This window comes from Sminthopsis crassicaudata, chromosome 3 (assembly GCF_048593235.1).
Source record: "Sminthopsis crassicaudata isolate SCR6 chromosome 3, ASM4859323v1, whole genome shotgun sequence".
Classification (NCBI taxonomy): domain Eukaryota; kingdom Metazoa; phylum Chordata; class Mammalia; order Dasyuromorphia; family Dasyuridae; genus Sminthopsis; species Sminthopsis crassicaudata.
Genome location: NC_133619.1, coordinates 502,758,933 through 502,783,023, shown reverse-complemented (window position 1 = coordinate 502,783,023; position 24,091 = coordinate 502,758,933). Strand labels below are relative to the sequence as shown.

Below are 24,091 nucleotides of genomic sequence, written 5' to 3'. Positions count from 1 at the left end.
AATGAAATGAAGTGAACCAGCATTTCTTTTCTATGTGCCAGGAACTGTGCTAGGAGCTTTACAATTATCTCATTTGATCCTCATAACAACTTAGGGAAGTAGGTGTTATTATTATGCCCATCTTATGATTGGAAAAATGAATCACACAGGAAGTTAAATGAATTTCTTAGGATCATATAGCCATTAAGTATCTGAGGTCAAATTTGAACTCAGATCTTCCTGAATCCAGGCTCAGTGCTTTACATTGCCACAATCTAGTTGCTAGAACACAAGAACACATTGAATACTATAGACTTCTATTGAAGTATAAGAAATGGTAGCTGGGTGGCATAATGGCTTCCAGGCTTGGAATCAGAAAGACTTCTCTTCATGAGTTCAAGCCCATCCTCAGATACTTACTAGCTGTGTGATCCTCAAAAAGTTACTTAATCCTGTTTGCCTCAGTGTTTCATCTGTAAAATGAGCTGGAGAAGGAAATGGGACATCATTCCAATATCCTTGCCAAGAACATCCCAAATAAAATCATGAAGAGTTGAGCATTTCTTTAAAAAAATGACAACTATTTTCAACTGTAAGAAATGATGAAGATGATGACTTCAGAGGAACCTAGGAAGACTTGCATGAATTGATATGGAATGAGATGAGCAAAATCAAAAGAACAATTTATACAATGACAGCAATATTATAAAGACAAACAACTTAGAAAAACTTAGGAACTGCAATCAACACAGCAATAAACTATAATTCCAGAGGAATCATAATGAAATTTGCTATCTACCTTTAGAAAGGTAATGAATGCATACATGTGCACACCCAACACATCAGCAACAGCAATAAGAAGAGAAAAAGGTAAACAGATTTCATCATTTTTAAAAGAATACCTATTTCAAGAATCATCTTTTCAATAAAAAAAAAATCCTGTGAAGTTAATTATCATAAATGTGAAGGTACTTTTAGCAAACAGGAGAGAAATCCCATACAAAGGAAATACAGTTCTTCTAAAAGTGGCATATATATATAAATATTTAGAATTCTCCTAACTATGGCATAGTCTTGGAGCCAAGAAAACTTCACACAACAGATGCAAACTGTAGTGAATGAAACTAGGGAAAAAATATTTACAGTAACAATGGAGAAAATAATACTGTAAAGACTAACAACTTTGAAAAAGACTTAAGAACTTTGATCAATGAAATGACCATGTCTCATTATTATTCTATGGGACCCCTTTTTATTTAATGACTTCATTTTCATGCTACCTACTTCCTAATAGAGGGGTGCGAGATACAAGAAACAAAGATACATACGGCCAATCTGGGAATTTGCTCCACTGTGTATATTTGTTATAAGAATTTGGTTTGTTCATCCCACCAATTTTGGTGAGGAATTAGGACAAAAAGAAAATTAATGCTTGTTAATTGAAAAAAAGAGATTTGATTCAGCTCCTATTCCTAATACATATTGGCTGCATGATTCTAGACAAGTCATTTAACCTATCAGTTATCTAAGCAATTTTTTAAGACTTAAGAGTTGGAAAGAAACAGCCACAACCTTCTGAATTTGTAGGGTTTTTTTATCCAGGTATTTCTAATATTAACAAGTAACAAGAATCTCTCTATCTCTTATTATCTATACTTCTAGAATATAGAAAAATAATTGGGGAAAAAAAGGAACATAAAACTTGGATAAGACTATTTCTTTCTCCCAAAATAAAATGGAAAACTTCTTTGCCACTGAAAGGGTTCATGCATAAACATGGATGGGCATTTGGCTAGGATGTTATAGAGAAAATTCTCATAATAGATAGAAAAAGTTGTATTATATGAGCAAATCACTTCTAACTCTAAATCCATACCTCAATTTTCCCATGTGTGATTTAGAAAACCATTGATCTTTGCTTCCTGTACCAGCTGATTAGAAAGACAAAGAAAAATGGTCTCTTGAGCTCTAAGAGACCGATCAGCATAATACGTCACCACATAAGTGTCACTATAAACTTTTCTTCCTACCACATACTTGCACAAACCCAAAAGGGAAAAGCCGCTGTGTCTGTCCTTGAGAGCCATAATGAAAAGCCTGGCGCCAGTCTTCAATGAAAGCAGGAAAGGTGCAATTGTACAGGTCATTGTTATAGTATGCATTATTCTCTCCTGAAAACAATAATAAATGTAAGGAATGAGGGACAATTCTGTAAGAATTGAACTGGAAATTAAACAATAACAGCCTAGATACTTACCCTGGTACCATATCACTCCTTTTAATGTCATGTTGAGTAGTGGATGAATCATTGAATTCCACAGTACAGAATGGTCAGTGGGGCCAGAATATAGACTGAGGAAAGGAAACCTGCAATAAATTAGATACAGTGGCACCAGCAAACATTACATTTGATGACAGCCTCTTCAATTTTCATTTAAGTGTTTTTCCTACTAAAAAAGTATTAGCTCCTCTGGGGACTTATGCCACAAAGGGAAACTGAACCCCACTTTCATATAAAAGGAAAATGAAAATTCTCTGTCCTATGTGGGAAAAGTGTTTTCCCCAGGACCTTAAAATGTATTTAAAATATTAGACAATATTATGTAACTTGTAATAGTGTAATAAGCAATTGTCATAAAATTTGAAGAACTGAAATCTCTAGTTAATATGACATCTTGTTCTGGGTCACCCCAGACACAGGAAGAACTTGGCAGAGTACTTGTAAGTCCCTATTCCCTAATTTAATGTTCCTACCATACACCATACCCCAACCAAAACATCTGTTCCAGCCAAGTAAACAATCTTCATTCTCTCACATCCAAGTCTTAGAAAAAAAGTTTTAAATATATTAATCTCCCCAAGCTCTATTAATCATGCATGTTTTTTTCCCATTAAACAATCCAAGGTCTGTCTGTTCTCCAGTTTTCCCAAATTTTCTGATCCATTTCCACTATCTATTAAAACAATGTCTGACCCACCTGTCCCCGCCCCCCAATGTACTTTTGTATTTATATATATAGAAATATAGATATATATAGATATATATCTATATATATATTTATGTTGATTCCCACAATAGACAGACTTCCTAAGGAAAACTGTGATCTTGTTCCCTATGTGATTATATTCTTTCCCAGATCTTTGAATCTTTTTGGAGTTAGTATTCTGAATGCCTTCAAGTCAAGTCAACAAATATTTATTAAGTGCTTATATGTGCCAGGCACTGTTACTAAGCTCTAGGAACACAAAGAAAGACAAAAACACCATCCCTATCATTGAAAGGCTCACATTCTAATATGGAAGATAACATGCAAACAACCATGTACATATATGATGTAAATGGAAGGTAATTTCAGAGGGAAAGCACTAGCTGAGTGAGAAGGTTAAGGGCTCTTGCAAAAGATGGGATTTGATCTAAGACCTGAAAAAAGCTAGGAAGCAGAGGTGAGGAAAGAAAGCATTCTATGCAAGGGGGAATGAGTAAGGATTATGTAGTGTCCTGTTCAAGGTACAGCAAAAAGACAAGTATAACTATCTCAGTGGAGTAGAGTCAACTATAAGAAGACTGAAGGGGCAAGGAGGAGCCAAATTATAAATGAGTTTTAAAAATCAATTAGAGGATTTTATATTTGAGGCTATTTCTTACTGTTTTGCTTTCTTTGAGATTCCACAGGCTTGCAGTGACCGCCAAGATGACCAAGCTTCTATAGGTGTTCCACCCCAACTGGAAGAGACTAGCCCAATAGGATACTTCAGAATATCAGAAAGATAGCGCCCAAACAACCAACATACTGCTGAGTAATAAGTAAAATTCCCATGACCCAGGTTTTCTGTCCAAAGAAACAAAGGAAAAAACCTCATCAGCTGTGAGAAGTCTGGGTAAGAGGTAAAAGAATCATATATAGGACACAAGTCCTGCTTTCCAGTATTGAAAGGTAAGATGTTGAAGGACAGGTAATAGACATTCACCCCACCTCCAGAAATCTTCAACCATAAGTTTTTATTCATTTTCTTGTACTTGTCAGTAAATAACATGATTTCTTCTTTCAAGTTTTCCCAAGAAGTAATCTTCAATAAATAGAAAAAAATGTACCAGAATCTTAAGTTTTTAGAGTAAAAATACTACTGAAATTTGAATTCAGTTCATTGGATTCTAAGTTGAAAACACTGCCTTAATATTTGATTCCATTAACATTTCTCTTAATTGAAAACATGCATTCTCATAAAGAGGCTATAAGAATCTCCATCCAGAATACTGTTAAATATCATTATTCTTAATTCAGTAATTTTTAAAATATTTATTTGTTAAATATTTCCCAATTATTTATTTTTTAACTTTAACATTCCTTTTTTACAATTTTGAGTTTGACATTCTCTTCCTCCTGCCCCATATTCCCTTAATTCAGTCTTGAAAACAATCTAAAAAATTATAGCCATAAGTTTTCTTTAACTTTCTTTGTATCTCCAAAAGGATCACCAAAATTCAAGAATTCAGGCCCCCCTGCAATAGAAGAGAAGCAAAGCCAAAGGCTCTTCTTCTAACCACTGCCACACTTCTTTTGTCCTCCTGTGCCACTCAAATTCACTTCCATTTAGTTCTACTATCTCCCTACTTTCAACAGAAAGTATGGTCTGTTTTTAAAAAATTATTTCCTGAGCAGAACCAGGAGATCATTGTATATGGCAACAAGAAGATTGTATGAAGATCAATTTTGATGAATGTGGTTCTTTTCAACAATAAGATGATTGAGTCCAGTTCCAATGATCTTGTGATGAAAAGAGCCATTTACAGCCAGAGAAAGGACTATGGAAACTGTCTTCTTTATTGTTGTTTGCTTGCATTTTGTTTTCTTTTTCTTTTTTTTTCCTTTCTGATATGATTTTTCTTGTACAGCACAATAATTGTATAAATATGTATACATATATTGGATTTTAACATGTATATTTTAACATATATTGGATTACTTGCCATGTAGGGGAGAGGGTAGGGCAAAAGTGGAAAATTTGGAACACAAGGTTTTGCAAAGGCCAGTGTTCAAAAATTATCCATGCATGTATTTTGAAAATAAAAAGCTTATTAAAAATGTTTTCCAAAAATTACATCTAGAGAAGAGATTTAGAATTTGGATGAATTATTTGTACAAGGAACACATTACTTCAAATGCCAATGCAATACAGTATACTCATCTATATTGCAAAGAAAAACTATCATCATAATGTATGGGTATGTGGGAGTCTCCTAGTTCTGTTTCAGCTTTAAGCCTCTACCACTTTGGGGAACAGTGAATGGAGACCATGCCTGGGATCAATGAGGATAAACCACAACTTGGAAGCGAAATACTGTTTCAGGTATCAAATCAATGTAGGAGAAACAGAGGTACTCTCAGAAGTTACTTACGAGGGCTAGGCAGAGACCATGGCAAATCAATTGAAGTAAGATCCTCTAGCTCCTCCTTTGCCTTGACAAGACCAACTGTAAAGATGCGGATAAATGGATAGGAAAAGGCCTTCGCCTCCTCCTCGGAAGCATTAAAAATCTAGATATGAAGAGGTATGGATCTTATATTAGTCTGGTGGTAAACTAAAACATTCTTACTATCTTGTCAAATTGCAAAAGCTAACACTGATTTGGAAGAGGATGCAGAGTTTAGTGCAAAATTGGTATTTTGCACTAAACTCTGCATCCTTTTCCAAATCAGTCGGTAAGATCACACACAAAAGGGCTCACTTAGAGAGCATCATGTTCTAATTACTCAAGTTAACATTATAAAACTATCAATATCAAAGGTAGCAAGACATGGATGGCTGGCATATAGTTTGGATTAAAATGCTTATGCTTTCCTAGATAATTTATTTCTTCCATTTTTATTTATTCATTTTTCAATTAGTTTATTTTTCTTTCTTCTAGGAATTCATCTAAATGCTGTTCTGCTGCACTCTGACAATTCATTGGAACATCATGGGTACTTGATGTTTGTTGTATTGAGATCTGAATTGTTTTGAATTTCAAGGGGAAAAAAATCATCCCATATACATGGCTTCTTCATAAGCCCTTCCTCCCCAATTTTCCATTTCCACCCAACCCCCTCAGAATTCCCTCAGCTTCTTCAAAAACAAAGGACTAAAAGATGTATCAGGAAACATGTTTATCATTCGCCTCAGGGATGAGGGGATCCAGCTGAGGTAAGGTTGCTGTTTTAGAGTGTACCAAAGGTTGGGATGTTTTCCATTGGCTAACAGCCACCAAGAGGGTGCAGCTGGCTCTCCTTCCTCCCGCCCACTGCAGCAAGAGTACAGCTGGCCCCCTTGCCCACAGCACACCAGAAACAATAGAGCAGCCAGGGCGCCCCCACAGCGTATTTCATCAAAATGTGTTGCCCTCTGAATTGCCTCCTGACTTGCCACCAAGACAGCTACAATCAGCAGAATAGCCAGATACAAATAAAATGGCTACTGAAGTCACAATGGGAGCCTCTGCCCAAACTATTCAGCCCTAGATTGTCAGAGGGTCGCTGAGCAGCATCTGGCCTCACTGGTACACAAACAATAACTGAATGTGGAAAGAAGAAAGCTTCTCACAATAAATCCAGATCTGCCTATTCAGGATCTTGCCTGGTATTAAACATTAGATAGTAAGAAAAAGATGAAGAAGGCATTATGAAGCTGCTTCTGGCAGGGAGACTGTTTTTTCAGATGCAAGTACCTGTGAAAATCACCTCCCTGAATTGAGTCTTAAACTAAAAGCAAAAAGTATCTTATGCTGCTTCCATGGAAACACTGAATAAGGTCTCTCTCATTTTTCCCCTCTTCTCTACCACCCACACTAGCTTCCGCAGTGACTAGGAGCTTGGGTGCTACATTGAAATGAGATGTCAGCTTGGAAAGCAAGATAGGAGAGCATGTTACTTGTCATTTAAGCCACTTGTCAGAACAAGGGGGTATGCAGAGTCCGCACAAGGAGGTATGCAGAGTCCATACAAGAAGGTTAGTGTTTTCCTTCATTTCAGCCAGGACACAGCACCAGATCCAAAGACACAGTCAAGAAAGCTTCTCTCTCCAAACTTATCTTTGTGTGAATTATGATTCATGCCAAAATTCTAAATCTACAGAAAGTAAAGTGTTAATAAGGATAAGGTATTTCTTATTACACACAATGACAATCACTCTAGGATTTGCTATCCCATCCCAGTATCACTAGGCCCATTTGATAGAAGCATTTCCACAGGGATATTAGCAGCAAACTTGGGAATAAAGAGATTTCAGGAAGATTTTCATTTAAATGACACTTAGTTTCCCTGCTGATGAAAGAGGAAGCCTACTCCATCTGCTGAGATCAGATTTCATCTCATCAAACACCTCAGTATAATTATTTTTCTACCAAGTATTTAAATGAGGATGTAAATGAATACCAAGGTATTTGAAGTCATTAACGCCACTGCAGCAGCAAGAAAGCACCAGTATATCTCTAGGGATAGGACCCTGCTCACCATCAAAGCAGCTGCTCTCCTGTGTTCATTTTGTAACCTTTATACCACATTCTTGAATTAATGAGGAAACATCAAGAATCGATTTCCATGGAGAATCTAGGCATGGGGTCCACATGGGGAGTTTAGGGTGAGGGTGGGTGTGTGGGTGTGTGTGTGTGTATGTGTGTGTGTGTGTGTGTGACAGAGACTGAAAGACAGAGACAGAGTGAGAGATGAGTTATAGAAAAAGATTTGTGTTTGGTCAATGGCATTTAAAAATCTAGAAATTATTTTACTTCCTATTGTGTCATAAGCAAGAAGGGTTCAACTGTAAATAACTAGATAATTCCTGGATTCTTTTTAAAATAATAACTTAATATCATCAACCCTTCCTTCTAGACCCCAAATCTATAAAATGAAGATAAGGAAATTGCTGAGATAGCTAACAAAGAGATTTTCAGGACTAACAGCAGAAATATACATTTTTTTAAAAAATCTAACTGGGAAGATTCAACTCCTAAGACCCTCTCTGACTTATGAGACAACAGATGGACATTTAAACATGTTTCCATTTATACGTATCTCACTCAGTGTTATAAATAACACCAAATATAAAAATTCCACCTCACCCTAACAACAAGATGAGCTACAATCTGCCATTTTCTTCATCTAAATGTAAAGGGAGGTAGGTAATAGCAGAAATTTTACCTCGTAGGACTGGTCGGGGGTGTGGTGGAAGGAGGAGCTGAGAATCTTCTCTATTCTCTATTTCTTTTGAAAAAGAAGGGGGGGGAAAAACCTCCAAAGGCTGTTAAGAACAAGTTGAACAAATTATAAACCTGGTTTTCAGGTCTGTCACTGCCTAGAATGTTGCTCACTTTGCATAAGAACAGGTTAAACAAAAGTTAAAAATTAACCCTCTAAGCATTCTTATTTCCATGTCATGCAAAGCCAACTCAGCCTAACTATAAAAAGTAGAATAGGAGGAAAAATTCAGGCATAAAATGTATGTTTCTCCCTTATTAGTGGGAATCTAATCTGGTTCAAAATGGGATCCTTTTGGCATAGACTGCTATTAAGAATGTATATAGATAAAAGCAGATCTAATCTATGCCATTCTGTATAAACAGTGAGCTGCAATTAAAGCATTAAGGAAAATACTATTTTCCTTCATGTGTTAGCAGTAATTCCACTTCTGTACAAAATCATGTTTTCTAACATTGAGTGTAAGTACCATTTTTGCTTCTATGTACTTAAATAACAGAATTCAAACCTGAGAAAAGTAAAGTGGGAAATAAGAGAATAAAAAAGAAATAAATCAGATAAGAAAGTGCCTAAGACTCTATGAAGGGATGAAGTCAAGAAGTATGAATTTCATATGGGAACCTAATGATGAGACTGAAGAGAAATGAATTTTAAAAGCAGTAAGATGATTTTGTAGCATTACTATCACAAACAAGAAGTAGCTAATTGAACTAAAGACTACAATAGATAAGGCAAGTATTTGTTCAAAAGAAAGGAAGATTTTATAAAAGAAAAATATGGCTTAAGATGACTTTTTGATTGTAAATGCAAAACAGAAGCAGAGAAATAGAGAAACCAGGGGGAAAAAAACTTCATAGTAGGAAGATGGGAGCTGGAAAAGATGATAAATTTCCCATGTATTTTGCTTAATAGAGGAGGAAGTACATTAATTCCTTCCTACTTTACAAAATAAATGAGTGCCAATCAAGTGTTCAAATGTGCCAATAAAATCCAAAAAGTCTTCTTCAGAATGTATTTCCTGATACCAAACTAAGCTTTAAACATATTTTGAAAAGGTTGATTGGGCTAACCCAATTTCAAATGGAGAAACAAAACAATATAGTTTGACTACTACTTAGCCTAAAGGACAATCTATAGTATACATTATTTTGATAACTTTTTTGTCTATATTCTTTTTGTAGTTTATAATTTCCCAATATATCTAAAGAGTTGATGTAATACAGGAACCTTACTCTTCATTAATATAAAGCTACATAGAAAGGAATTAGTTCAAACATGGACACCAAAAGTACTGTTACTCTCTAGGCAATAATTGCTATCTCCCCTTTGGTCTAGATTGGTTTCCTTTGCTAAAAACTGAGGGCTAAGAACTATAGAACACTAGCACTTGAGAACTACCAGAATTGATTCCTTTCCTAAAAATAAAAATTATAAAGCAATCTGCAAACCTTAAAGGTCTATTTAAGTGCTATTATTATTGTCATCAAAAGGTTTGATGCTCTTGCTAATTTTTTCAATAGTATTTACTAAATATAAGATATGCTCCCTCAGGGCCACCACAAGGCTAGAGAGGCCTTATTCTCTGTTACTAGCAAATTAAGAGTGTTTTGTTATATTATTAATATGTCAACATGTCCTTGTGCATGCTCTTCTAGTCTCTGTATATATCCATGGAATAATCTAGCATTTTTTCCCCAAAATTCAGATTGTTTTTATGCTCTTTAGAGTAGCTTTAGTAAGTAATTAGGGCTCAAAGAATAAAATAGAGATGAAGGAAAAGATATTCAAAATTAATATCAAGATCCAAAAAGTCAATACTGAAATGAGAAAAAACAGTAGAGAATGACAAAAAAAATAGGATATGAAAAATGAAGGGAAAAAGTTAACACTGATATGAGACCTTTTGGTATGAAGAGTGTGCATCAAAAGATGCCCACCAATAAATTAAGACTCAAAGACCATCTTTAATTTTTGCATCTCAATCTCAACCTCTGAAGTCAACATCAAAAGATAAGTCAGTAGTTTAGCAATAAAACAGAATCTAAGTGTTTTTATCTCTATTACTGGGTTCTCACCAAATCTTTCAAGACAGACAAAAGGTGGGGGTGAGGCTTATTTTAAGTCTCCAAACCTTCCTCTGCCCTCTGACACTCTCCAGCTTTGACTTCTCACTGATTATCTTTTACCCAAGGGGAATAAAGCAAATAGCAGAGACCTGTAAGACCAAGATACATCTGTAAATTACCTGAGAAACTGACATCTCCATGTTACTTTGCCCGCTGCATAGCCAAACATCTCCAAATAAGACATCATATACTGTCTGGCTATATCTCTCCTTCTTAATAATTTGCTCTGCCGTCATGTTATAAGGTCCACCAGGCTTCATAGGATCCAATACCACGATCCAGGTCTCAGACTGCTCTGAAACATAGCAAGGCCCCAAGGACCTAATCAATTTCAGATCATTTAAAACAGAATTACAATTCAACAATATGCTTCAGGACTTCATGTGTTACTCTCTATATACTATTTAGTTGAAAACTGAAAATAGAGTATACTTAAGTTATCTATATTTTGATCTACAGATGGGATTAAAGGAAACATCAGGAGTTCTCTGCCCATCTACCCTAAGGAATGCAACACCCCCCTCCAAAAAAAGGCAAAATATCTTTGTTCTGTACTTCCTTATCCCTCCCTCTCAAGAGAACTGTCAAATATTCCATGAAAAACTGGAAGCCCAAGAGCAAGAACTAAGTCTAGAAAAAGATATGTGAATTTTCAAGGCCAAACCACAACCCATAGGGATAACAAAAACACAAGTTAAATAATATCCTAGATTTTTAGAACTTTATGGATTACAAATTGCTTTCATATCTATTATTTCATTTGATCCTTTCTTATAGTTACCCTTGTGAGTTAGGCCAGAAACATCTTACTATCCCAATTTTGCCAAATCTAGATAATCTCTTTATCTAGAAAATGACAAAAACAAAACCAAATCTCAGGTGAAATGATCAGTTCTCTGTATATAGGTATAGGTGGACCATAGTCCAGCCTATTCTTTAGAACACACCCTCTAACATGCTAAGAAATTTCAATAAAGTTATTCTACAATTATTGATAAAAAGAATCCAGAAGTACCAAATAATGAGAAATAAATTGACAACATAAAAGGATGAAGGAAAAACAAAAGAAAAAAAATGAGAAATGACAACTTTAAAGCAAATTCTCTTGACAAAATTCAGAAGGAAAAAATCCAATTATTGTATGTTCATTTGACGAAATGAAATTTGAAGAGATAAAATGAAAGAGAAAAATATTAAAAAGGGTCATGTGTAAGCATTAGTGTACTCATGTTATATGATACTTTTTCTCATGAACAGATTGCTAAATACATAGAATGATCTAAGTCCAGTGAAGGCCTGAGACAAAGGGATTTCACCACTGCACTAGAGGCATCCCTGCCAAATCTGAGGTAGAAACAAACAGTTGTTTCCTTTTTAAAGAGGATAACTTGGGGGCAGGTAGGAGAAGTAGTGGATAGAGCACCAGCTCTGAAGTCAGGAGGATCTGAGTTCAAATTTAGCCTCAGAAACTTAATACTTCCTGGCTATGTGACCCTGGACAAGTCACATAACCCCAAATGCTTCAGCAAAAAAAGAAAAAAGGATATCTTAAGGACAAAACATCCTCAGACCACAAGGGGTTCACTGAGAAACTCCAGAGTCAACTGTCTGCAGTTCTTTTTATTGTCAAAATAATCACACATTAGCATCTTAAATGTGGAATGCACCTAAAGTACAAAAAATCACTGTTTTGGAAACAGTGGGCAGCCAGTACAGACTGTGTGGCACAGGTGCTATTTGCTCCGTATGGCTTACACTTCTGAGCAGGCAGACACTCAATCTGTCTTGATGAGAGTCTTTCCCAAGGTTTTTCCAGGATGCCATCACTATAAGCCTCCTGAAAAAAATATATTCCTGACCTAAGCAGCAATCAGTTACAGTGAAATGATCACTCCTAAGTAAGTTATCTACTCAACATATCCTCTCTATTGCTCCCTAATACAGCAATAAGAAAACAGTAAGGAAAATGAAGATACTTGAACCAAAAAAAAAAAAAAAAAAGCTAAACCATCTCAACACATATCGGAGGCTGTGAATGTTTCTAGGGCCTGAGCAATCTAAACAGAGCTGAACTGTATTTAGGCTACACTCTAAATTTAACTACTACCTCTCAAGGAATACTTCCAATCTGTCCAAAATACAAAAAAAGGACTGACTGATTTTTATTTTCACACTCAAGTCTTTTTTATCATATCAAAAAAGACAACTAGGTAGTGAAGTGACTAGAGCACTAGACCTGTCTTCAAGAATACTAGAGCTCAAATTCTGACTTAAAACACAAATTAACTAATTTGATCTCTTTCTATTTAAGTTTATTCGCCTATAAAATGGAGATAATAATAGCAACTACCTAAGTTGTGGTGAGAATAAAATTAGATATTTGTAGAGCTATTATTAAATCTTCCCTTTCTCAAATATCTACTTCTACCAAAGATAACCAAGTAACAGGGTGAGCCAAGTAGCTCTGGGATGATCCTTTAGCCCTGTGTGCTGAGAAGGGTGACATTGAAATGGAGTAAAACTCTTACACTTTGAAAGTTAGACACATCTAATAAGAATATTAACCAGTGTCATAAATTTAAACTTCAAGGAACTTCTACCTCCACTCCTATTTACATTTCCCTTAATTACTCTTTCTTATTATCAACTGAAGAAAAAAAAATTAATAAAGAAGATTAAGTGGGAAGATGTCTTTTAAAAAACTAGTCATATAACACTTTCTTGTTTTTCTTTTTCCCATTCATATCAGATGTGTATTATTATTATTCTAAGCTCATTTTGCCAAATTCACAATAGAGCTCTAAGACATTCAAGAGGAAGAATAAAGGAACGTTCTATACAATAGTCCCCTTTTCTACTTATATGTCAGTCTGGATATAGAAAAAAAAGCCTATTTTCTATTTCATTTTCCCCTTCCCCCCCCATCCTACTACTGCCATACTTTGACATTTTCCCAGATGCAAAGTGGTTTAGTGACATGAACTCTGAAAATGTAAGTCAAAAGCTCCAATGCCAAAATTCAGCATCACTGACTAATGCAAATCTGCAATTTCTAAAAAAAGAAACAGCTGGAAATATTCTTCTACTCTTAGGTTCTAGAAAAATTCTTCTGTTTATTCATCATAACATATGAAGTTCTAATACCCCAATCATTCAAAATTGCCTTTATGCTTCTTTCATTTGGGATAGTCAAAGAAAGTCAGTCCATTTATATCCTACAAGAAACTACACACAGGCTCATGCCCAGAAACACCACTTTTATCATTATTTATAGCCTGCTCCTTTGTTTTACCATTTATGTCTAAGAGACCCATTTACAAAACCTTATTCAGGAGGATGATGAAAAATATGAGCAGTATCAAACTCATAAAACAAGAAGTTGTAGAGGATAACAGGAAACTTGGGTATTCTTGTAAAGCTTAATTAAGCCACATTACCTCAAAAGCATTTAAAGATAAAACTGAAGGAGGACAACAAATACATGAGAAATGGAAAGCATTTCTGAATAAATCAGCAAGTATTTATTAGCTAGATGAACAGCAGAGAATTTAAGTGCTTAATGTATGCCCCATCCTGTGATAAATGCTGTAATAAATGTGAGCAAGCAAGATAGTCCCTGAACTCAAAAAGTTCACATAAAGTAACACATAAAAAGGAACTAGAGAAGGGAAATAGTGTTCCAAGAGGAGAGTCTAATTTTCTCTAAAGGAGGGAATAGAAATTATGATCTAAATAGAGAGCAGAGATAACATGAGGTAGAGATGTCCAGGAAATATTGTGGAAGCTTAGATTCAAGCAAGGTTGATATCAGGACCCAGCGTGGTTCCAAGGGCAGGGCCCAATTTTCTGATAAGGAAAGGATAAATAATGACAGCCCAAGTGGAGAAAAGTGGAAACAGCATGGCATAGGTGACCAGAAATTTTTAATGCAGCTCCTATTATGTGTCAGGCACTAGGCTAACCTTTATAAAGACAAAAGTAAAATAGTCTGCCCTCATGAAACTTGCAATCTGTTAAGGAAAGAGAACATGCACAAGTATAGATATATGCAGAACAGCAACAACAAAAGGAGCACTAGCATCTGGGGAGACCAGGCATTAAGCAGAAAGAGGCACTTAAGCTGAGTCTTGAAGGAAACCAGGGATTTCAATACACGAAAGGGAAGAGGGAGAACAGCCAGTGCAAACAAACAGAGATGGAATTTGGGCACTGTATGAGTAGGCTATTGCAAGGAGGCCACTATGACTATACCATTAAGTGTGTGTAATAAGGCTGAGGCCAAGTTCTGAAGAACTTTAAATGTCAAAGTTTAGAGTTCATACCTGATCCCAGCAGTGATGATAGTCACAGGAATCTGTTGGGTAAAGGGATGACATATTAAGAACCACACTCAAGGAAAACCACTTTGGCAACTATATTGAGAGGAATTTAAAGTACAGAGGCATGAAACAAGAAGAAACTAATTGGGAAACTACTAAAATAAGACTAATAGAAGTGTAGTTCTGTGAATAGAAAAGAGATGGTGTATAGGAGCAATAATGGGCAAATAGAGACAAAACTTGGCAAATAATTAGATATGTGACACGGTAAGTTGAGAATGGCACCAAGACTTCTGGGCGATTATAAAGATGGTGATACAGGAAAATTCAGAAGAAGAAAATGTCTGAAAAGAAAAACACTAAATTCTGGTTTTGCATATACCTTCATAGGCATTTAGCAACTAATAATAGTTGACATTTACATAATAATACTTTAAAGTATGCAAAATGCTTTACAAATGTTATCTCATTTTATCCTCACAACAGTCCTAAGATATTATTATTATACACTGCCTTCCCCCCATTTTACCAAAGAAATGAATTCAAGTTGAATGAGATGCTCAGGATCATACAGTTAGTGTCCATAGCAAAATTTGACTCCATGTCCAGCATTCAATCCACTGTATTACCTAAATGAGATTAAGGACTAGAGTTCTGATATTGAGAAATATAACAATACTTCTGTAATAATTCATTCACTTTAACAAGGACAGTGAAACTACCAGATTTGAACACAATATTTCAGTTCCTGAAATGAGTTCCTCATGAAAATGTAAGACCTATTCTAAGAAAAACATTGCAGGAAGAGCAGCTTGACTAAAACAAGTATCTCAAAGTATTTGAAATAGGTATTATAGTATTTCTACTTTTTAAAAAAATAATAAAGAGGATATATAACACTGATCTATATGCCTTTCTCAACTATACAAAATCTTTTATTACAATAGTCTATATAAATATTGAAGAGAATACAAGAAGGAAGCATGCAAGCTTTTGAAAAAAATTATCTAACAGCCCATATTTTATTTAAAGTCCCACAATTAATTAAAATGTAAACAAAATCTCACTGTGTTCTCGGCTGATTTTAAGGCATTTGAACATAATACAAAATTATGCTATGGAAGTGCTCCTCCAACAAAATGTCTCTCATGCAAATGTTAAAGGTCACATAAGATTCCTTGCTAATAAAAGAGGTAACTCTGCTAAATGATCATGAAATTATCATCATCACTTAGGGCATGGCACATTTTTTCCAACTGTCTTTACCCACTATCATAAAGGATTTGTATTAGTTTAAGAGTGAAAATTTCTCGAGAGACAATGAAATCCTCTATATATCCTATTTGCTGATCACTTTTTGCTGTTCCTATCAAGCCCCAAAACTCTACTAAAATTCCTGAGTTTTGTGTCACTCAAAAGAAATTAGCCTAACATTTTAACACAGAAAAGTCTAGGTATATGAATATTTTCTATTACTGATACAATTTATTTAAATGGATAGAGCTACTTCATTAAATAGCATGGACAGATCCCAGAAGTGGACAATGAGCTGAGCCCAGAATTGAAAAGGAATAAGAGGGGCAGCTAGGTGGCGCAGTGGATAGAGCACCAGCCTTGAATTCAGGAGGACCGGAGTTCAAATCTGGTCTCAGACACTTAACACTTCCTGGCTGTGTGACCCTGGGCAAGTCACTTAACCCCAGCCTAAAAAAAAAAAAAAAAGAAAAGAAAAGAAAAGGAATAAGAACTTGGGCTAGCTACCATTTCGGAAACTAAGACATTTTCAAAGATCCTAAGCTTCTCCGTGAAGTAAACCCATCTTCTTTTATAATGAGTCTTCTATAACACTATATGGCTGCAAAGTGTGGAATACCACAGTTTCCAAAGAATCAAAATTCCAAAAGACAACAAAGATATGTATGGTGGACATAAATAGTTTGTAACCACCGAGTAATGAAAAATATTTAGAAAAGAAGTCATATAGTAAGAATGAAGGATAATGAAGGAGCTAAGATAGTAGAGTAGCAAGAAACAATGCAGCCATTGTGAACTCCCATCCACAAAACTCCTCCATGTAATTCTAGAAAATGTGCCAACCCAAGCCTAATGGGGAAATACAGAAAAAGTCATCATGAATCCTTCATCCAATATTGGTTGAACATATAGAGACAGATAGTGAGGTCTTTTAAACTGGGAATAGGTTTGGTGCATACCAAGCACGAAACACTTACTAACATGCAAGAGAAGGTATGCAGCAGTGAGAGGAGATTCCAGACCCATACTGGGATACCACAATTGAGACAAGTTGCAACAGGCATATGTAACCCACATATCCATGGCATAAGAAGAGAAATTGAGTAGAGGGATGACATTCTGTGTTGGGGGGAGGGGGAACCTTGGGCAAGTGTACTGAAAAAGAAGGAAGCTCAAGAACATAGGTGTGGTTAGAAAAATAGGAGTGGTTAGACTCAACTTTCCAGAGAAGAGCAATATCTCAGTTCCAATATCTAGTCCAGCCTGCAGAGAAATAACCAGGGCAGGAATCCAAGAGCAAAGAAGAGCCTGCAGTTCTGTTATGCTGAACAAACTCCTAGCTAGCTTATAGGGACTGAGTCAAACAGGAGGCTATAGTTGCTCTGATCAAAACCCAGGTCAGGAATTTGCAGAGATTTGATCAGGGGAGCAGCAATCAGATTTTGCCCTGAATCAGATCACTCTGAGAATAGTGAAAGCTTGAAGAACCCCAGCTTGTCCTTGACATCCTAGAATAACACAACTTATTCAACACCCAAAAATAAGCAACAAGACCAACCCAGACATACCATCCAGGAGTGTGACAGAGCCCAACACAAAAGTTCCAAGCCAGGAAATAGGCTGGAAAACAAATAAAAGAATCCCATTATAAAGAGCTATTATAGTGGCAGAGCCACTCAAGACAGATGCAAAAGAAGAGAATAAATCCAAAACAATTATTAAAAATGTCTCAGATCAAAACACAGGTTGGGCACAAACAACTAGAACTGGAAAAAATGAAGCAAGAATATGTTGTTTTGTTGTTGTTTTTTTTAAGAAAGAAAAAAATTTTTATAAATGCAATAAAAGTGTTAAAAGAAAAAAACTGAAAAGGAATTAATAGTTTGGAGCAACAAATACAAAACATGGCCCAAACAATGAACTCCCTGAAAATTAGGATGGACCAAAGAGAAGCCAATGACACCATGAGACAAAAAAAAAATTACTAAAACAAAGTCAAAAGACCTCAGAGACAGAAAGAAAAAATTTGGAATATAGTATTACATAATTTACATAATTACATAAATATAGTATTACATAAGGCAAAGGATATATGGACTTACAATTCAAGAAAAACCAAGCATAGGATAAATGCTTTAATGAAATAGAGCACTTCCAAGTATTCCCATAAAAAAACCAGAGTTGTATAGAAACTCTGAAGTTCAAACACAGGAGTTAAGATTAAAAAAAATTAACATGGATAGACAAAAATAAGGAACTAAAAAACTAAAGGATGAACTTCTTATATTTAAATATGGGGAGATGATATGTGTCCCATCTGAGCCCTATCATCATCAGAGATCACAGAAGAAGTCTAATTAGACAAGGCCTGGATTCTATTATACTTGGAGTTCTTAAAAGAAGAATAAAAAGAGGGAAGAAAGAATATATTGGAGAAGGGCGAAAGGAGAAGGAAAGTTAGGGGAAATTATCTCACATAATTAGGGTCCACAAGTAGGCATCTATACAAATGAGGAAGAGGGGCTGTGGAAAGCAGCTGACACTTCAGCCTCACTTTCATCTGAACTGATGGAAGGAAGGAAAGAATATACATATGCACATTTGGATACAGAAATAACATTTCCTTCAATAAGGAAAAAAGAGGGGAATTAGAGAAAGGTAGATTAAGAGAGAGATTAGTCATAAACAAAACAAAAATTGGAGAACAGATGAACAAATTATGGCATATAAATGTCATAGAAAACTATTGTTCTGTAAGAAATGATAAAGGGAATGATTTCAGAGAAACCTGGTAAGTTTCATTTAAACTGATACACAGTGAAATAAGCAGAACCAGAAGAATAATTTATACAATGACAGTAGTATGATAAAGAAAAATAATTTCAAAAGAACTTTTATCAATGTAATGAACAAATAAATATAACTTCAAAGACTAATGATGAAACATCCTACCTATCTCCTAACAGAAAAGTAAAGGATTTAAAATGCAGAATGATACTTTTTTTTAAAATATGAACAATGTAGACATTTGTTTTAATTGACAGTATATGTTTGTAATGGAGTTTGTTTTTCTTTCATTTCAATGTGGATTGGGTGCTATATTAATAGCTCCATGATGTTAAAAAGATCTGTAATGAATCCTTCCATGGAAGACTTATGGTAGAACATGGAAAATTTCACTAGAAGAAAAGGCATAAATGGGATGAGATCTGATTAAGTAAACAGAGTACTGACACAGATGAAATCATAGATACAGTAAAAATCAAAAAAGTGGTCTTAGGAGATCCATTCTGGACTATTTTCAGATACAAGTTTTCCAGAACCAATTGCTCAGTATTCTATATTACTGACTTCTGTATTGCATGGACCTTATCTTTTCAGATGAACATTTTATCACCATTCCTTCTTTTTTTTATCCTTTTTCCTTTGCTGAATCTAAAATGTGAATAGGCACTATATGGTTTCTAACATTCAGAATCCCATTTATAGTCTATGTCTTCTACACATACAAGCAGAAATGTTCAGTCAGTGTTAAGAGAGTATCAAAAATAAGGCAAAGTAAACAGCCTGGTTGTCTCAAAATTTAAGCAAAAGAATGGAACCAGAATAGAAAAGTTAGCCTCTTAAACATTATTATTAATTATTTTGCTTTGTACACGGAGTGCAACAGATACACAGTAAAGCATTTTTATAGAAGTAAACAAGTGCTTCTTTCCCTTGTATTTCCTCTTCTACTAAAGAAAGATGAAAGAACTAATAAAGAAAGTCAATTGCTCCTTCACTATCTTAACCTATACTACTTTGAGAATATAATCAGGAGCCTTTAAGTCATTTGTTTCTCTTAAGGTGGAAGTGGCTCCTGTTTCTATGTACTGTCAATCCTACATAAGGCCAAGGAAGATAAAAGTGAAATGTGTAATTCAATTCAACTAATGTTCACTATGCATATAAAGAGGAAAGGAGCCCCTCTTTTCTAATGAATGACCTCATTTCTCTTTTTCTGCCACCTTAACCCAAATTTCCTCCTCCATTGTATATGCCAAATCTGAAAAAAAATATTATAATGAAGAAAATTCTAAAATATACAAATGTAGGATTTTTAAAATTCAAGTTTATAATGTGGTATGGTATTTTATCTAGATTCCTACAGAACCAGGACTTAACTATTATAAGCAAACTTTGCTAGAACTTAGCACATAATATTACTTTTTCATGATAATGGTAATCAGTAAGGGATTCCCCCTTTTGTATTCATTCATTTCTTGTATTTAAAGTACTACCTTGTACTTTGTTTTTAAGTTGATATTTATTAAGAGCATACTAGGCAGCAGGATGTAAAGAAAAGAACTCTGGTCTTACAAGCTAAAGATCTGGGTTCAATTTTAGTCCATCTAATAGATGAATGCCCTCTCCAATACTCCTCCAAAATAGTTATCCACTCCCAATTAACTGAAAGCTCATGATCATCTGAGACCTATCATATTTCCACATAATCTAATCTCTGTGTCACTTGCTACAGCTCTCCATTTGCCTCACCTTGTGTGTGCTTCACTAGCAATATGCTGCCAACCTGGACCTAGCAGCAAATTTGAGTTTCTTCACATTCTAGTTTTCTGACTCTTCCTTCATAAGCCTATTTGTATAATATATTTGTATATGCTCTTTGGAGAAAATTCTAGTCCTAATTCCAGTCTGATCTTTGGCCCCTACCATTTCCTACATAAAGCACAGCTCTTAATGGAGCCCCAATCATTCTTTTTCAGGTAATCCAGCAGATGGCACAAGAGGACAGATGCTGAACTGAATATGGATTGCCTTACCTTTCACATAGGCTGTCTTTTTCATGATGGTTTCCTGAGCTTGGTGCAGAGTCACCATCACAATGCCTCCAATTTTTCCATAACCCCAGACCACAGCTCCAACTGGTTCTTTCTGTAACACCATGTGATCACCAATATAGGAAGCAAAACGAAAATTAACACCTAGAAGGCAGAATAGTTCCATTAGATAAATTACAACCTGAATAATCAGATAAATAAATGTCTTTATGTAAAAGATCTTGCATGGGATATAGTATATTAATTCCACAGTTTCAAACTTGTATCTCCTAACAAGAAAATAGCCCAACCATAGATATGTGTCATCTTGCATCTAAGCATATTTTTCCCTTCATTCCAGGAAGTTTGTATCTTGATTATCCCCCTTACTCTCTGAAAAGTTGCCTCTCTTTTTCCTATCACTCATAGTTTCCTGTTACATACTTCTAAATGGGAATTTGTAAGTGAATCACTGCCTTCTACTAATCTCTCCTATATTATTTAAGATTTCTTATGATCCCAATGACTGAGACTAAATTGGAAGTTCAGAGACCAGTTGTATTCATTCTTTTAATGCTTAAAACACCAAACAAAATTTGTGAGCTTAATAAATATCTAATGAATTGACAAAGCAAAGAAGTACACATTTATCAAATTTGTATCTTTCTTCTGGTTTTTTTTTTTAATATTTACTTGTCCTACCAGAATTTCCAAAACAATTCACTATGACCTCCTGACATGCTGGGGGTCCTGAAGTGATGATTACTCCTAACATTTATAGATGTCTGCCAAATAGACTATCTTTAAGTATGAATGTTTCTGTTATCTTAATGATAAAAATAGAGAGACTGAAGTAAAGATGAAGTCAAAGAGGAAAAAAATGACCACAAATCCTCAAGTAGAAATTCTCCTATTTCACAAACTTAAATTGGCAAAAGAACAAAAAGGAGTGTAGAAGAAAATGTAGATTCTATCCTAGAAATTCACTAACAAGACCAATCAAAAACTCACTTTTAACAAGACTTTCCTAATTTTAATACTGTCTATAATGAAGTGTTTTATTAATAACAAGCTTGTTATCTAAATTCCTCAGTAGTATGTCCATCAAAACATAGCTAAAAATTGTTGTCACACTCTAATCACTAAATAAAAATAAAGATATTTTATGATCTAAAGACAAATGACAGACAGGACAGGGGATAAGAATTAATGAATATGGAATTTTCCTTTCCAGAAGCTACAAATAATCTTCCAAGTTTCCTTAGATGATACCTATTAGGGCATCACGTCAAAGGAGTCACCCACATAAGTCTCAGTGGAGAGCTACTCTGAGCAAGAGCCTAGTGATTAAGACCTCTCCTATTTATAATGAACCAATCTATCCTACAGGGCTGCTGGGCTAAGGGTAGTTAGCACACTGCACCAAGAACAGAATACAACATCCCAGTGATTGCATAACCAAATAGGCAGTTTGCCAAAAGTAAGGCTTATGTGTGGGAGGGCCTGTCTCATAGGTGCTTCATACTGAACAGAAATGATAACCAGGAGCAGAGGAATTAAGTGGGGAGAAAAGAAGTGAATTTGGGGAAGATGAATTGAAAAAGAACTTGCAGTATATAAGCCCAAAGAAGGATCTCAGGGGGAAAAAAAATTAGCAAATTGTAGCAAAGAGGAAGGGGAAAGATTTCCAGCTCAATCTGTCATTATCAAAAACTTTTTTGAGCACAATCATGCAAATTCTACAATAGATCTGAGAATCATAAAATTCACAGAGAAAGGGAGGATTTTAAAGATTATCTACCCTTAGACAGATGAGAAAATTGAGGTCCAGAGATGTCATGTGATTTGCCTTCAGTCATGGTAAAGAAACCCAAGTCATAGAACTTTTTCCAGTTCACAGCTTTTCAAAAGGTACCATCCTCTATATATCCTGAGGTAAATAAAGGAGACAACATTCCTTGTCCTGAAGAAGCTCAGATTCTAAAACTGACACAATGAAAAAAATATAGGTAAACATTACCATGGTTATTTCCCTTTAAAAAAAAAAAAACTTTTTTTTCTATCCCAAGTTTTTCTTTCTTCATATCCCACAGTGCCTTGCACATTTTTTCCAGCTCTGTGAATTTCACTGTGTGAAGAATTCCAAGTTAGGAAACTCTTCCAAAGCACATTTACAGCTGTTCAGCACCTTAGAATCCAGAGCATTAAAAAGTTAGTTGACTTGCCCAGAGTTTTCATAACTGGTATGTGTCATTAGAAAATCTTGTGAGGGCTGTCTCCCAAATGTAGAATGTACTTTCTACTCCTCTTCATCAGATAATCCCTCACTTCCTTCAAGACAGTTTAAGGACCACTTTCTATACAAAGATTTTCTTGAGCCCACAACTTAGTGTCTTGCTCTCTAATGTCTGGTCTTAACTTTTTTAAAATACATTTTTTTATTTATGCTTATATTACGCATTGTCTCCCCTGAGGAAATTTATAAGCTCCCTGAGAGTATGGAATTTTTTTTTATAATTGGTATCCCCAGCAAGCATATAATTATCTAGCACCCAGTAGGTATCTAAAAACATCTGACTGATGTTTGATTACCTAGAATCTGGGAATATAATATTGTCAAATGCATAATCTCAAAAAAGCCTCCCCAACATTTACATTATTAACTTTTACAAGTTTTTCCTTCTTTTCTTATGGAATTAGTAATGGCAAGAAAGAAATGCTAAAAGTCTTCCTTCCTGAGCTAAGGAAGAAGGAAGAGATAAATGGGAGAAGGTAACTTAATGACAGCGATAACAGAGAAAAACAAGAAGCTTGAGTTTGTTATTTGATGAGAAAAAGAGGGGCAGTGATTACTTTATTATGCCCTTTATTAGGGAAATGCCCTTTTCCCGGGATGTGGAGTTCAGATGCTCCTAACGCTGAAAGGTAGCGTGGTGCATGGGCAGGAGACTTAGTACCCGTCCTACTCGTATAAAAAGGGTGTTTGAACAGCAGAATGCGAACAGGAGCCAAGCCCTTTCAAAAGCTCCTTAGTTGTCCAGATAATCTACCACTTGTCCCTAGTGTACATCTGCATCTGGGCCAGAAGTCACGTGTGGGTCTGGATGCTTCGAGTTTGGGACAAGAACTGTATTTGTTAAAAGCCAGTAACTCTCTTCGAGTCCCCGAGAAGCCTTTAAGAGGCAAAAATCACTCCAGAGGGACGAGGGACAGAGCTTTACCTAGTTACTACCAGCCCTTAAAATGTGGTGGTCAGGAGGAGTTCACTACTATCCAAAAAAAGAAAGAAAAAAAAAAAAGAAAAAGCTGCAGGTGGAAATGTGGCCCAGCCTCTCTTCCGCAGCCCCACAACAACCCGGGCTCGG

At 35.4% G+C, this 24,091-nt stretch overlaps 1 protein-coding gene across 6 annotated transcripts in view; it reads right to left on the bottom strand.

Moving 5' to 3' along the window:
- SIAE (sialic acid acetylesterase) overlaps positions 1-24,091 on the bottom strand; it is a 42,887-nt gene that overhangs the window by 17,964 nt on the left and 832 nt on the right. The window contains exons 2-9 of one of the 6 annotated variants that reach the window (XM_074303940.1): positions 22,528-22,712; positions 20,730-20,891; positions 14,659-14,690; positions 10,456-10,631; positions 5,378-5,516; positions 3,626-3,809; positions 2,237-2,346; positions 2,017-2,150 (exon numbers count right to left, since the gene is read on the bottom strand). In XM_074303940.1, coding sequence (XP_074160041.1) covers positions 2,017-2,150; positions 2,237-2,346; positions 3,626-3,809; positions 5,378-5,516; positions 10,456-10,596 — 708 coding nt within the window. In that variant the 5' untranslated portion in view covers positions 10,597-10,631; positions 14,659-14,690; positions 20,730-20,891; positions 22,528-22,712. The remainder of the gene's footprint in view (positions 1-2,016; positions 2,151-2,236; positions 2,347-3,625; positions 3,810-5,377; positions 5,517-10,455; positions 10,632-14,658; positions 14,691-20,729; positions 20,892-22,527; positions 22,713-24,091) is intronic. The other 5 variants (XM_074303936.1, XM_074303938.1, XM_074303934.1 and 2 more) reach the window with 5 other exon arrangements.